Source organism: Spodoptera frugiperda, chromosome 5, assembly GCF_023101765.2.
Source record: "Spodoptera frugiperda isolate SF20-4 chromosome 5, AGI-APGP_CSIRO_Sfru_2.0, whole genome shotgun sequence".
NCBI lineage: Eukaryota > Metazoa > Arthropoda > Insecta > Lepidoptera > Noctuidae > Spodoptera > Spodoptera frugiperda.
The window spans coordinates 3,393,018-3,408,838 of NC_064216.1; the positions used below are offsets into that span (position 1 = coordinate 3,393,018).

The 15,821-nt window shown below is 45.3% G+C and overlaps 2 protein-coding genes and 3 non-coding genes across 5 annotated transcripts; 3 read left to right on the forward strand and 2 right to left on the reverse strand.

Annotated features, from left to right (window-relative positions):
- The first annotated feature begins 30 nt into the window (after positions 1–30).
- LOC118271627 (uncharacterized) lies at positions 31–1,290 on the forward strand. Its single transcript, XM_050693567.1, has one exon. It carries the CDS (start codon positions 162–164, stop codon positions 1,086–1,088), a length of 927 nt encoding a protein of 308 aa, XP_050549524.1. The 5' UTR covers positions 31–161; the 3' UTR covers positions 1,089–1,290.
- A 762-nt stretch (positions 1,291–2,052) lies between these two features.
- LOC118272070 (homogentisate 1,2-dioxygenase) lies at positions 2,053–10,794 on the reverse strand. Its single transcript, XM_035588383.2, has 10 exons — positions 10,656–10,794; positions 9,083–9,255; positions 8,880–8,976; positions 8,304–8,487; positions 7,820–7,940; positions 7,313–7,443; positions 6,254–6,408; positions 5,578–5,704; positions 2,657–2,838; positions 2,053–2,369 (listed from the first exon to the last, which is right to left on the reverse strand). Exons 1-10 carry the CDS (start codon positions 10,668–10,670, stop codon positions 2,235–2,237), a joined length of 1,320 nt encoding a protein of 439 aa, XP_035444276.2. The 5' UTR covers positions 10,671–10,794; the 3' UTR covers positions 2,053–2,234.
- Positions 3,139–3,220, reverse strand: Trnas-uga (transfer RNA serine (anticodon UGA)). Its single transcript has one exon. It is a non-coding gene; the product is annotated as a tRNA-Ser (tRNA).
- Trnas-cga (transfer RNA serine (anticodon CGA)) lies at positions 4,030–4,111 on the forward strand. Its single transcript has one exon. It is a non-coding gene; the product is annotated as a tRNA-Ser (tRNA).
- Positions 4,840–4,921, forward strand: Trnas-uga (transfer RNA serine (anticodon UGA)). The gene has a single exon. It is a non-coding gene; the product is annotated as a tRNA-Ser (tRNA).
- Positions 10,795–15,821: the final 5,027 nt, after the last annotated feature.

Genomic DNA, 15,821 nt, shown 5'->3' on the forward strand with positions numbered 1-15,821 from the left:
TCGCGAATGAATGCTGTCTGGATAAAGGCGGGCCGTGCGTGTCGTCGCGGGCGATGTAAACACCGCGCCCCGTGCGTCAACATTAATGTGATTGTTTTGTGACAGGGAGTGACCACGACGCGCGGCTAATTTAGTCGGCCTCCATCACTCGCACTGACATCATGAAACTTGCTGTTCTAGTGTTATTTCTCGTAACGTCCACAGTTTCTGGACGCACCCATGGTCACTCTAGGCATGGAGGAGGCTCGCATAGCTATCCTCACAGTACTGGCTATTCTGGATATGGCAGTGGCGGTTCTCATGCGTACCCTCACTCGACAGGACTGTCGGGCAACTCGAACAGTGGAAATGTGAGACAGACGTACACCCAGCAGCACAACGTGAACCACAACTCCTACAGCGCTCGCACGGAAGTCCACCACCACTACCACTACAACCCGCCGCAGCAGATCAGCTACGGATCTACCTACCACCCTGTGTACCAAGGCCACCCGCCTATTTACGTGTACGAGTATCGGGACTCTGGCAGCAGGTTCGACAACTTGCTCACTGGACTGGCGCTGTATAATTTGGGACGTAGCAGTGCAATGCATCACCATTATGATGCTGACAGACAGTACAGCGGGAGCCCGGGAGAGATATGCAAGCTGGGCATCAGTAAACGAACTGGTGAGTACGAGGAGACGCGCATCAATTGTAATTTGATGTCCAGCTTTATTCTGGAGGACGTGTCGAGCCCGCCGCGCAACGACCAACAACAGCAGCATGTCGTGAAGAATACAACTCAAGTACAAGTGACGCAGACGGTGAACGGCACGGGAAACTCCTCGGTGACAACAGTGACGGTGACCAGCAATACGGTTGAAGATGCCTTGAAGGTAAAAGGCCCCTCTATAACAGTTACACCAGGCATGACTTGCTATATGATCAGGATCTTCAGAGACAGTTCTTTCCGGAAGCCCGTGGATTGTGGACTTCTACAAGAATATGCGCGAAGTTCCCTACATCGTAATAGTAATATACGTTTGGTGCCTCATATAATACTCTTATTCAATTTTGTGATAATTTATTTAGTGCGATTTAAGTAAAGAAACGACCTTACGAATTAAAACCATATAACTTTTGACTAAATGTTTTGAGTATTCTCTGTAAGAGATGACTGCTCGCATCTCTCGCAGCTTATTCGTGTAAGTTATAAAATTCTTCCTACTGAATGTTTGAATAAGTTGTTGTTGTAGATGCCAATGTTAGCAACTCACTGAATAAAGCTTACTCCAAATGAGAGAATTTTGGAAAGTGATTTGTATTTTACGAATTAATGTTCATTACAATATGAATTACGAAATTATGTTTATGTATGTGTGTAGTTAGGTACTTCAACTACAAACACGTGATACCTAATTTGCCTTACAACTATTTGCAAACAACATTGAACCTCTAATAGAACAAAATTTTGATAAAAGTGTTTGTAAGCTGTTAGGCAGTGACATTTGATAGAGTTGACCGATTTAATTGAACTTTAGCGTCAATGTGTGCGTCTGGAACGACAAAGGTGAAGCGACTGACCTTTTAATAAAGTCGTGAATTGTATAACTACCTACATATTAGAATGCTATGTAAAAAAAACTAATGTGGGTATGTGTGTAAATTGTGTCGCATAGAGGACACGTGTTCGTATCTTTTGTAAAGAAAATATAAAGAGCAAGGTTTTCTTTTACTTGCGAGTCTGCGGACGGCGAGTAAGGGTAGCTCGCCGCCCGTCCAGACCGCCTGAAATAACCACAGATGTGGCCCAGTAGGGCTAATGCCGACCCGGGGCTCTGTCTCGAAAAGCAGGAATAGGAACGGGTTGGTTTTTAGCCAGTAATAGTCTGACAATGGCAGTGGCAGTTGAAGCCATTGGATGAGATTCATCCCTCAAAAAACCCTTTCTTTTGAAATTAAAGAGCATAGGTGCGTATTTTTTTTAATTAACACGGGGCCTCCATGTCCCTGGTACAACTGTTACGCTGTGTTTAGTCAATACTGCAAGCCGGAAAATAAAATTGAAAAACAAGTACAAAAGTTTTATTTTTATAACATGCCTAATTTAATTACTGTTTAACTCAGATAACATGCACTTTAACAACTAAAATAATACCTAACAAAAAGGAAAATAAGAGTACAAATTATATTTATTACATTATAATATTACCCAATCTAGTTAATTTAATCAAAATCATTATAATACATAGTTAAACATTAACTTTTTCGGAGAAGAGTTTCGGTAGGTTTTGCCAGCATTCATAGTATTTTGCGTCCAATTTCTGACAGGTCTCGTGGCCCCATTTCGTGATAGCTAGACTTAGGGAAGACTCGAACATGAACGCCTGTAAACAAAGAGTTTTAAAATATACTTATGTTATGGTTATTAAGTCTGCGTGATTAGCCGAACATTAAACATGAAAACGGTATATATTATGTTAGTATTAGGTAAATACTTCATTATACCATTGCAGGATAGTCCAAAACAGAAAAACAACACCAAAATTATATATTTCAGGAAAGTTATTAAAAGTTATAATATTAAACTCATTTACATAATATATGATTATATCTATTAAATACAAATATGTACCATACTGAAAGGCATTTAAAGTTCAATTTAAGTATGTACCTGAGTATTAACAGCAATTTTCTGTGGCACAAGTTCTCCGTTTGAAGCCGCGTCGAAGCACTTGTCGTCAGGGCCGTGGGGTGTCATCATCGAATGGAGGGATGCGCCCCCAGGCAAGAAGCCACCCTCCTTCGCTTCGTATGATCCCAGTATGAGACCCATGAATTCACTCATACAGTTTCCTAGATTATAAAAGTTATATTAAGTATCAGAATATAAAAAATCGGATAAAATATACAAAATTCCATAAAGGGTTGGACTGAGGCGCAAGTGTGAAACTGAAATGAACATTCACCATTCATTTTTGGGCAGTTAGGCATGTTATAATCCATTTATCTACAAATAAACGATTAGAAGAAAATGGCTAAAAATACAACACAAAACTACTAACTTGAAACTTCTATACCCAATTTCAAACTTACAAAATACACCAAAATAATGTAATTATTGCAATTAAAAAAAAATGTTTCAAAAATATGTTCCGCTGAGGACAGGATTCGAACCTGCGCGGGTATAACCCATTGGATTTCAAGTCCAACTCCTTAACCACTCGGACACCTCAGCTACGATTTATAGTGCGAAATAATGGAGTGTAATAATACCGTTACACTATTCCTTTGTAAATTGAACAATGCATAGTAATGAATAGCAGATGTTTTGTATAAAGAACTTAAGCAAACGAACTATTCAATCAATAAGAGTTTTGTACTGACTCACGTACGGAATCCCGAAAATGAAAAGTAGAAATTGGTGTCTTTTTTTTGTATGTGAGAACTTTTTAGGAGGGCAATAAAGAATGTTAACGTAGTAAACATAATGTTGTTATTTCTTGTGATGGGATGGGCAATTTATGAATTTACTTATCAATACATTGATATGAGATCACGAAACGAACTTGATCAAAGGTTTTTATTATTTAGAAATAGATCAGCCCGGAGTCGTAGCTAGCGCCGTATCTCCGTATTCTAATACGGGGTCCCCGGGCTACAAGGGCGCCCAACGTGGGTAAGCAAAAAAAAAGAAGTACAATAAAACATAAAACTCTCATTTCGAGACTTGAGAGACAGGACAGGAAAAGGCATTGGATGATTTCGTCCTCTCAAAAAAGCGGTCATCAAAAATTTTCTTATATGGGGCCCCGCCAAGACACGCTAGGCCACTGGATCAGCCAGTCACTCTCTCTGTTTTTCCTACGACCTACGAATTACCTAGGTAAGTACGAATAATAAGTTATATTAGCTATCGAGCTCTACCACAGTCTCTACTAGGCTACTGAAATAAGAAATAATCCAATAGTACTTTTAAATTCAGGACTTTACTTGAAACTATTGTACTCGAGTTTTCAGTCGCTGTTTTCAGCCCTCATGCGTGTAGCTGAGGTGTCCGAGTGGTTAAGGAGTTGGACTCGAAATCCAATGGGCTCTGCCCGCACAGGTTCGAATCCTGTCCTCAGCGGAGTTTTTTGGTCTTGTAATAGCAATTTAGTAATATTGGACTCATTGAATTTTATGAAAAGTCGTCACGCTATATTTTTGAACATTTTCTTTTTTGTTTCAAAAGAAACACTAGGTTAATAGATCATTTATCAAAGAGCATCAGAGCACTGCTGCTCGGTCTCTATTAACTCAGTCAACTCTTACCTACAACACCCACCATAAGAATATTTGGGTGCTTATCTACCAGAGATGTGCTACGTAGATGTAGATATGCTGCGAGAATATAATAATACTAAGGTATGTAGCGGTGTGAGTAAGATTTACTATGAAGATGTGTTGCTCGAATAAGCGATGTATCGATAGTAGAGAAGCTACCCATAGCACAAATCTATAGCACGCATCTTTTCATATAAAAAACACATCTTAGTTAAATCCGTTTCCAGTGCTAAGTTATGTGTACCAAATGAATATTATTGGTGGAAGCCAAACGTGTCTGCAGCAACGTAGCATAGCAGATCTCTGGTGGAATTGGTGGTATCTATGATAACTACTGTTCTGCCATTACCACAACGTTTATCAGGGAAACAATAGATAGTAATGATTTCTATTTTAAGACCAACAAATGGACAACTCTATTAGATATATAGATATGCACTTGTGTAAACTTTAATATTTATCGCTTTACTATGTCAATTTAATTACTTAGCTATGTGGAGCCATAAAGGAAATTGGATCATTATAACTATAGCTGAGGTGTCCGAGTGGTTAAGGAGTTGGACTTGAAATCCAATGGGTTATACCCGCGCAGGTTCGAATCCTGTCCTCAGCGACCTTTTTTAGCATATTAACATTTTTATTTTGTAATTTTTTTGATATTTTTTTTGTTGCTTTCTGTTAAATGGTAGGTTTAGATGCTTAGGTTTTAAATAGCCTTTATTTTAGTCTTTGTGGTTTTCTAGATAAAATTGTGAGTACCTATTACTGAACACGTAATTTTTTTTTTTTTTGGTGCACTACTACATTTTGATGGCTTCACAGCACGACAATGCAATTTTATATTTTCTTTAATTACTTAGTGCACCCTCTTTATTCGATTCTCAAATAGGTAGGTAGGTAGAGTCTCTACTCTACTCACTCTAATCTCTACTAGAGTGAGTAACTTACCTACCTATTATTTTAATTAAAATCTTTCGTTTTTCATTTTAGGTTTACATATTATGCTAGACAAATCTTATGGGTCCCTGTTGTACTTTGATACTATCCGAGTTCAGTTATCGAAACTAGAGCGCGTTCCGCTGGCCCGAATATACCAACCAATCAGAGCGCCGAAAGCGCTCTCATTTCGATTTGGTACTTTAAACGTAAAGCAAATTCATACTAAGGATAAGTACAGGACCTTCGGTCTTACCTAATTAGATAATTTAATATTAAACATAACCCTCACAGGTTAACCAATAACCATGCAGTCGACATAATGCTACTTACGGTGATAGTACGGTGGACGGAAGGTGTGCTCTTGAACGGACCACCTCGGCGGGAAGATGACAAAGTCTGCTATAGCCACGCCAGGCTTCGTCGACTGGCAGGTTAGGACTGTGAAGATCGAGGGGTCCTGCAAACATTTAGGTACTTATGTAGCTGATAAGTCAAGTAACTGTAAGCCTACCTATTTGTTTATTAAAGGTAAAATAGTATAACATTGCAGTCATTAAACTAAAGCGTTATACATTTCATAATTCATATATCCTATTAGACAAGGATTATTATTTGTCTATGAAAAACGTCCATTGCCGGAGCTGTTTGTTAACCAACAGGTGATCACCTTATGGTTTAGAAGTGGAAGAGGGGTCTGTGTACCATTGGAGCTGCAGAGATTCCACTAGTATGGCGAAACACAATGCCAGCTTGAGTTGATTTTCTGTGAGGTCATTGTATCAATTCGGTCGAGACCGCCCCTTCCTACCTGATCCGGAGTTGTGGACTACATAGCGGGTTTACCAGGGTTCCAACTCGAAAAGCAGGAGTAGGAACGGGGTGGGTATTTAGTCAGTAAGAGACTGAAACTTTCTTTCGCATTGCCTAAGGCGGGAGAAGTCATTAGATGATTTTCCCCCCTTAAAAAGCCCCTTCCTACCAAACACTTCCCTCTTTTGATACTCACACAATGATCATAAAGAACAGCGTTGATGACCATGAACTTGCTGAGGTCATACTTGTAAGGCACGTAGTTCCCGTGCCACGCCACCACGTCGAATGGAGAGTGGTTCTGTTCAGCCACGAACAGCGAGCCTTGGTACTTGTTCAGGATCTTAAAACCTATAAGATGGTATGCTTATTTAGATCTTGAAAGATTTTTTGTTAGCTTTGTCTTAGAGTAATGGGAGTGTTATTGCTATTGCGGACCATTGCCTAAGGCCTGGCTTTTTGGCAAATATATTAACATTCTTACCTAATACATACTATCAGAAAGGTCGACAAAGGTGTGCTTTACCGCCTAGTTAGGGGAGACCCGAGACTGTGTCATGACTCTCATAAATCAAACACAGTCTCCCCTAACTAGGTGATAGAACACACCTTTATTTATCGCTCATGAGCGATTTATCGCTCATGTTTACTACGAAGCCTGCTCTATATTTACAAATATCATACAAGGTCATTAACTTTTTTGTAATAATATTTTTTTCCAAGTCACCGATTGAAACTTCACCCTCGTGAAGTGACTTAATGGCCAAAAAAGTTTCAGGTAATAACAGTCTGTAGTGTGTGTGACACCTCGCGCAAGTCAAGGAAATGACCACTAAACTGTACCTTACCATGTGTACCTATTATATTTATTAATTACTTATCATTTAACTATCACAAACCAACATAACACAATCTAATTGAATTGCTTGGTTGACAAAATTATACGTTGTCCTTAGGTGATCAGCCTTCAGTCACACGCCAAAACTTGTGTACCAAGTCATTCCAAATTATCTAAAACCAAACTAACAAACGTTTACAAACAATGAACACATTCCAAAGCTTTGCTGATATCAAATTTCATTCATCTAATTTATTAATTTCATAAGACAAAACCAAAAGAACAAAACTTAATAATAACGGTGTGATTACTATTATTATAACTTTTTTACCAGCACTGGTGAAAGATCCATATCAGTCCGGATAAAGAAGTTATTTCTAAGACCTCGAAAAGAAAAACTTCATTGGTCAAACTCACCAGGTATTTCTTCATCGACGTAGTGTGCTACAGGAGTCAGGAAGTCTCGTGGATTGGCGAGTCCATTCGCTCCAATGGGTCCAAGGTCTGGCAGCTTGAAGTGTCCATCAAACACCTCCAGGATATATCCTCTATAAAGTAGGTAAAATGTTCGTTAAATACTTAAGTCGAATCGTGACCGAAATGCATGGTAGCTAGTCGCAGTCCATCAAGAGTTGTGGACTGCCTAGCGGGTTTCCGCGGCTCCGGCTTGAAAAGTAGGAGTAGGAACGGAGTGGTTTTTGGTCAGTAAGAGTCTGACACTCCCTCTCGCTTCGCCCAAGGCGGAAAAGTAATTGGATGATTTCCCCCCTCAAAAAAATGAAAGTAGTCGCAGTAGCCAGCACTTGGCCACTGCACATCGTGTCCTGGGTTTGATAGTTCGGGAGATGTTGAGTAACGCATTTCGTTTGACCCAAACTTTAATGATTTTAACTTAGTGGTGTGAATAAAGGTTTATTTTTTTACCGAGTAGGTCCATCGACAGCCACTGCGAACCGCATCCCGAGCTGGATCACCGCGATCTCATTGGGAGCCACCGTCATGATGCCGAACTCCGTCGTGATCCTCAATGTACCTTGTTGGGGAACTGGAATGGGGATTTGATAAGATTAATTTACAATAAATTATTATTTATTGTCTAGCAAATACTGTATTTATTTTCCCTAGTAGGTAACTATCAAACAAACATTGAATAAAACTTTTTTTAAAAAGGGAAACGCCTTCTGTTTTCTTTACCGCCTCCATTTTTAAGCCAGGTACCTAATATCCCTAAAACCTTCTCTTAAGTCTGAAAAACCCTATGCTGAAAACCGCATCAAAATCGGTTTACCCAAACGCGAGATAATCGCGCGCACACACACACACATACAAACACACAGGGCAAACAGCGAACCTCCTTTTTTTGAAGTCGCTTAAAAATAAAAACCGCTAAAGAATTGTATGAACGTACCAATCAGCATATCACCATCGCTGCTGTAGAAGGCGCTCTTGTCCATGGAAGTGTTGCACAGGTAGACGTGTATGGCGATGCCGTTGCGTGACCGAGGGTCCCCGGCGCCGCAGACTGTGTGCAGACCAGCCACGAAATCCACTGGCTGCTCAGCTGACGGAATGTCGAACGGCAACCAGCGAGACTGCACAATGATAAATGATAAATGATATTTATTTTGCAAATAGGTTATAAAATAACACTTTTACACGTCAATCTCTTAAACAAATAGATGAGGCCGGCATTTCCTATCGGACTACTCTGAGAAGAAATGCCGAAACAAACTCAGAGGTCATAGAACCAATGGTGGGACATAAGACTTATTATTGTCTTGAACTGACCAAACTAGGCTTGCTTTGGAATCCCCTCTTTATTATTTTCATTTTTGCAACGTCACGCGTTTTATCCTCGAAAGGGTAGGCAAAGGTGCACATTACAACGTACACCCAGTTTACACCAAGTCCCATGTAATAGGGGGTGAGATATCATTTTTATCTAGAAAATTATTCCTCTATCTAAGTATTTTGAAAAAGGTACCTGATTGGGGTCTGGTTCCTGTTCACCCCAATTGTGAGTGAGGTACTTAGCGCCATTGTACTTCTGGAAAGGTTTGTGGATCACTGATGGACGGATTCTGGAAATAACATGAGCATCGTGAGCATCACATTAGGTACCTATTCAGTAGGAAAATCAATCTTAAAACACAACAAATAAAGGTAATATTGAGCTGCGCATCTTACCTGTACAACCAAGACCGTTTGTTTTCGTGTCTGGGTGCAGTGAAGGCCGTGCCGGACACCTGCTCGGCATACAGTCCGTAGGGACAGCGTTGTGGGTTGTTCTGGCCTTCAGGGAGGGCGCCAGGTCTCCGAGGATCCTCAGATTGGAACTCCGATCCGAAACCCGCGAGGTACTGTATAAAATGTTGAAGATAAGATTTCCTTCAGAGTTCAGACTTCTCCTCATCAAGTAAGTTTGAACGAATATTATTTATTTTTGTTATTTAAAAACGACGTTGCTTTTACAAACATACAAGTTCACATGCATATAATGGATCATACAAAGAATTGCTCCGTGCGGGAATCGAACCCACCCAACCAATATTTATTATAACTTAAATGTACTGATCTGATTACCTATATTGTATGCAACACTTATGTAATGTACCACAATAGAGCAAATAAATAAACTTACGCCTTACCTAAATGTTTTGATTTGATTGTACTAGATTAGATTAATCGATTAGATACCTATAGTTTCGGCTAGAAAACATCGATACTTATCATTATCAGACCGTGCTTAAACGTGGTTTCAGCATCAAATAAAAGCTTTTTATTAGAAAATTGTAATATAACTAATAGAAGATTAGAAGCCTTATAATTTAGTAGAAATAAAAACAAAGGCATCATACATAGTAGTCGAGTTCTCTTCGAGATTGAAAACAATAGTACCGTACCTAAGTAGGTGCGATCAATTTAAGTAACAGAATTCCTTAGAAACTAATTTAAAGTTCCTTTATGAAAACATTGTGACACAATCGCGTAAGTAGCTGATTCTCAGTAGAAAACAACTAACAATATAATTCTATTTTTACGCCGAACTTGCCCCTAACAAGTCTCAGCAGAAACTGGTTTCCCATCAAAACTACTAGATAATGTTAACTAGGTAGTAAGTATGCGATGTACGTGTGTTTGTTAGTCTCTCATATAAAACTATAAAGAGAGAAAGACTATAAAGTTTTAACCAAACCATGACCTGTATTAACACCATAACACGTCCCCTTAGGTTAAGGGTAACTATTTGATACTATAAGGAGTGCAGAAGCGAGTGAAACGCTATTTTGTGGTAATGAAAAAATATTTTAGGTACTAAGACTCGTTTGCCTAAATACATATTTTCGGTCAGTGTAAACTTATGTCTTTATTCCATAGAAGTAGGTAGAAAAAGTCGGATATACCAGCACCACCTCATCTACACTACTATCCTTACACAGGCTGTCATGCATTAATTTAGAGTCAGTATATTAAACAGAATATACCTACTTTAAAAATATTTATCTTAGGTAATATTTATAAAAACATCCTTATCAGAAATATAAGTTTTTAAACTGACATGGTTACTAACACTATTATTAGAACTTATAACGGGATATTTACCCATACCAAGGGTGAAATATACATTTACCATGTTTATTTATTTCGATGAGTTTTCTGCATAACATGGTAAATGTCCCGTCATAAGTTCTAACTTATCAGAAATGTAACTAATTTGCTCCAAGTCTAACTTTAAAAATAGGTAAGGTCGAAATCTCACCTTTAATTCTTCCATCTCGGTAGACGTGATCTTCGATTGAACAGAGAGAACCGACTAGGCCACTGTGTCGATCTCTCGAAGTTTACTAGCCGACTGCTATGCAAATGCGGCCGGTTTGTTTATGATAAAGATTGGTATGTAAGTATATAAAGAGATATAGATAAATAGCAAAACATGTAATGAAGTAACGCTACAGAGTTACAAGATAATAACGACTGAGTGTAAATATTTTTGTTCATTACAAAAAATATGTAGAGAAAAGTCTTTCTGGAAAGTTCTTTTAGGTATGGCTAACATAAGCAATAGGTTCTTACCTATGTGAGCCAATCATATACACTTTATATTAATCAAATCATGTAGCTATCCTATAGGCGTACGTTCTACCTACATTCTTTGGCATATTAATTTACTAGAATCGAACCTACGACGCAGAAAATCGATGCAAAACAACATAAACAGTTTCCTATATGTTGTTGTTGACATCGTTGTGACAATGTTTATGATAACAAGCTAAGCCTAAGTACAGTCAGTTAAGTTACTTGGTAATTATGCATGCAGGTATGAGATTGATATAGTACAGAGACGATAGCTAATAACTATTGTTGTACAGCTGCTGAAAACCTGACATGTTGCCGGGACTCCTGGCACGAAAGCAGGAGTAGGAACGGGGTGATTTTTAGACAGAAGAGTCTGGTATTCTCGCTCGTCTCACCCAAGGCAAGAGAAGTCATTGCATGACCTTCATCCCTCAAAAATGTTGTTCTTGTACCTACAAAATTTTGCGTAGGGCCCTACGCAATTTCCAGTCCTTCTATGCGGCTGCTTAGATTTACATTAGAATATTGGACAGCGCTCTCGTTTCGATTACATTTTCGTACTCAGGGCTCTTCTTACCACTGTTACACAAATAATCATAAGGTTTACCTTTTTTCCATAGAATAGGAGGCAGTCTACAGGAATTTCGTCGCGATATTTACTTTTTAAAAGCCCAGCAACGCACCTGTTGGGGTGCGGTGCCAAAAGACCTCCCCGTGGTGCACCCTGGGTACAGGCGATAGTCCCCCTAACGGGGGTGATAGGGTTGGAGTGGCTATTGCCTGTAGCGAACTTTTGGACGGGGCGGAAGAACCCGAGATGGGTTCTGGGGGCGGCGGGCTTTGTGATGACACATGGCCTGCGCCTCGAGTCGTCATTCCGCACGTCTCTCTGAACCTAGCAGAGAGCGTGGCGGAGAGGCAAGGACGGTGCTCGTTGTGCACTCACCCTGCCAACGAGCAGCATCGGGGCACAAGCTGTCCTCGACTGCAACCGTCGACATCGTAATCCGGGAAGAGGTCATGGTCATGTTTTATGACTCTGAACGGGACGAGGGTCTTGGCTTGATCGCCCGGACCGCGAGGAAGTTAACCTCTATAAAAAATTCCTCCAATACCAAGTTCTGGTGCGCGGCGAGGGTATGCGTCGCTGAGGAGTAGTGTCAGTCTCGAGCGCACCCCCAGCTAGGGGACCGGTGGACCCTCTAGTTGGGATACAAATATACACTTACCCAGGTACAGGGGGCACTGCCTGGGTGGACCGAATATTTCCCCCACACTCGTGGGAACTGTATGCAGACAGAAAATATAATATCAACAAACAAACCACCAGAGGCGGAGAGGGTAGGCGAGCTTAGCTCGCCTGCAGTTGTTTTAGCGGAGGGCCCGAGTGGCTCTGGTGCCCGTGGGGAGGCGCTGGACTCGTCCGGCAAGTCCCACACACGGGCCCCAAGTCGGAAGGGATCGGACTCGGAGTCCGACTCTTCATCTGTGTCTGGCGTGAGCGTAATTTTAAAGCGCCAGACAAGGTCAACTTTTAAACGTCCCAGGATGGAAGAAGGTCTGGGTCTGTCCTCGTCCTCCAACGCGCTGGAGGCCCCGGCCCCCCCTAAAATCCCTACGGCTGCGCGGGGTAGAGGCAGGGGAAGGCCAAGAGGCGGGCAGCCACTGCCCGGTCCAAGCCGGCTGAGTGTCCGGCTGCGGCGGATAGTACCCTGAAAAGTGCAGCTCACACAGACTCCTCCGTGATGGAGGTTTCGGACGGGGAGGGGTCAAAAGGTGCGCGCCTTTCTGAGACGCTTCGCCAAGCCGTCAGGGAGGGGCTCCGGCTGGTAGCGGGGAAGAAAACCCAGTCTGCGAGAGCCGCTCAGTTGAAGTTGGTAGAGGCGGAAATTATGGCGGCGGCTTTCGATGTGTGCAGGATTCCCTCAGCGGGGAAAGTCCATCAGGAGTTGGCCGAAATGCGGCGGGAGCTGGCTCGCCTGTCGGTCTCGAATGCCGCTCTGGAGGCTGAGCTTCGGTCCACCAAGGCTGAGCTTGCCGCTTGCCGTAGAAGCCAACTCCAACCTCCGGCGCAACCTCAGGCGGAGCCCGATATGCTCGGGCTGTTGCGCAGGGAGATGGCTGCTTTCCAGCAGCGCTATGACGTTCTGGAAAGCAGGCTCCTCCGACCCCCGCTAGCGGCCTCGAGCACATACGCAGCTGTTGCAGCTAGGCCGTCGTCCTCTTCGGGGCAAACTGGCCGCGGAGCTCAACCGCCGGCTAGGACAGGAGCGGCTCCTCCAGCGAGGGCCCCAGCGCCCCCTCCGACGCAGGCACCAGCTGTACAGACGACGAATGCGTCAGCGGGACACAGAAAAAGGAGAAAGGGCGCAGCGGCTCAGCAGGCAGCCCCAGCCACAGGCGTGCCTACCCCAACGGCAAGGGGTAGTGAGTGGCAAGTGGTAGGCGAGGCGAGGAGGGTTGCCAAAGAAGCAAGGAAGCGCCGCAAGAAAGAGCAGCGGCAGCGGCGGCAGCAGCAGCGCAGAGAGAAGCGCGCTGCGGCCTTGCTTCTCGCCCCTAAGACCGCGGCTGTAGTTATAACACTACAGCCTGATGCGGTCCAGAGAGGCGTGACGTACGGCGACGTCCTCGCCAAATTAAAGGGGGCGGTGACTCCCGCGGAGTTCGGGGCCCCTGACGGGTTCGCGATGAAGGTAACGGCCACTGGAGCCCGTCTACTTGAGGTCCCCGGCGCGACCAGCGGTCCAACCGCTGACGCTCTAGCCGATAGGATTAGGGCGTGCCTCGGTGCGGACGAGGCTCGCGTGTCCAGGCCCACCAAGTGCCTAGACTTGCGTATATTGGGTCTGGACGACTCCGTAACGGAGCATGAAGTGGTGGCCGCTGTCGCCAGGACGGGAGGGTGCCCTGTTGACCAGGTCAAGGCAGGCACCATCCGTCCGGACAACTCGGGGCTGCGCACGGTGGTGGTAAGCTGCCCCGTGACAGCGGCCAAAAAGATTAAGGAGGGCAGAAGGCTCCTGGTGGGGTGGGTCTCGGCGCAGGTCAAGCTGCTCGAGGTCCGGCCTCTGAGGTGCTACCGCTGCCACGTGGGCCACCACGTGAGCGTTAAATGCACCTCGGAGGTTGACCGTAGCGACCGCTGCTTCCGCTGCGGTCAGCCCGGTCACAAGGCCGGTACGTGCACCGCCCCGCTGCACTGCGACGCATGTGCAGCGGCCGGCAAACCGGCCAATCACCGGGTCGGGAGCAAGGCCTGCTCCCCCTACCAAACCCAGGGGTAAGGGTAGGCCCTCCGCCGCCCCCGTCGTTTCCGCCACCGCCGCCGCAGTCGCCACTGCTACCGCCGCCGCGGTCACCGCCGGCCGTAATGCCGCCAGGGAGGAGGTTGTGATGGAGTGCCAGTAATGACTCCATTCCGCCTCCTCCAGGCGAATATCAACCACTGCGCCGCCGCTCAGGACCTTCTACTCCAGAGCATGGCGCAGTGGTCAATAAATGTCGCTGTGGTCTCCGAGCCGTATTTCGTCCCGCCCAGGGATCACTGGGTTGCGGACTTGGACGGCTCGGTGACCATCATCTCGTCGGCCGCCGCCGGTACCCCGACTCTCGAGAGCGCTCAGAGAGGCCGGGGTTGTGTCGCAGCACGGTTCGGAGAGATCGCTGTGGTGGGCGTGTATTTCTCTCCGAACCGAACTCTCGCCGAGTTCCACAACTCCCTGAGGGAGTTGGTCGCCGTCGTCGTCGGGTTCCGTTCCCTCCCCGTGCTTGTCCTCGGGGACTTCAATGCCAAAAACTTGACTTGGGGTTCCCGGTTCACTGACGTTCGGGGTAGGATGGTGGAAGACTGGGCCCTGGAGACAGGCCTAGTCGTCCTGAACCGGGGTTCTGTCCCCACGTGCGTGCGGATGCAGGGCGAATCGGTGGTGGACATATCGTTCGCCAGCCCCGCTCTGTCACCTCGTGTCGTTGACTGGCGCGTTATGGAGGAGGTGGAGACGTTCTCGGACCACCGGTACATCCGGTTTGACGTCTCCGCCGAGTCCGCGGACCCGCCAGTCAGACAGGCCCCATGTGGCCCGCGTTGGGCGCTGAGACAGCTGGACCGGGAGCTTTTCCTGGAAGCCGCAATCGTGCAGGCCTGGGTGATACCACCGGACAGGCCTGCCGACATCGACGAGGAAGCAAGATGGCTCCAGGACGCCATGTCCAGAATATGTGACGTGGCGATGCCCCGGGTCCGGCCAGGTCAGCGCAAGCGCCAGGTGTACTGGTGGTCGCAGGAGTTGGCTGCTATGCGCAGTGCTTGCGTTGCTGCGCGACGCCGGTACACCAGGCACCGCAGGCTCCGTATTCGTCCTTCAGATGCGGAGGTCAGAGAGGCGGAGTTGTACGAGGGGTACAAGGTGGCAAAGGCCGCCCTCAAAGCGGAAATTTGGCGGGCTAAGGAGGAAGCCCGTCGGGAGATGCTGGAGACTCTGAACAGAGACCCGTGGGGGCGCCCCTATCGGATGGTGCGTGATAAGCTCCGCACTTGGGCTCCCCCACTGACACAGAGTCTCCGGCCAGAGGTCGTGGAGGAAGTGGTCGGCGCCTTGTTCCCCCGACTACGGAGGGGCTTCACCCCTCCATCCATGACTCCGCCCCCTGCGGTGCCCAATGTGGGCCACAGCGACGACGACGACGACATCGTTCCGGAGGTGACCGAGGCAGAACTGAGAGCGGCGGTGCGCCGAATGGGCGCCAAGAACACCGCCCCAGGACCCGATGGCCTGCATGGCAAGGCGTGGGTCCTGGCCTCGGAGGCTCTCGGGCCTCGATTAATAGGTCTCTACAGCGCATGTTTGGA

Coding starts and splice junctions, on each gene's coding strand:
- LOC118271627 (XM_050693567.1), top strand. CDS start 162: ATGAAACTTGCTGTTCTAGTGTTATTTCTCGTAACGTCCACAGTTTCT.
- LOC118272070 (XM_035588383.2), bottom strand. Junction 7,444..7,819: donor GCTGTCGATGGACCTACTCG/GTAAAAAAATAA, acceptor CCTACTTTATAG/AGGATATATCCTGGAGGTGT. Junction 6,409..7,312: donor CGTCGATGAAGAAATACCTG/GTGAGTTTGACC, acceptor ACCATCTTATAG/GTTTTAAGATCCTGAACAAG.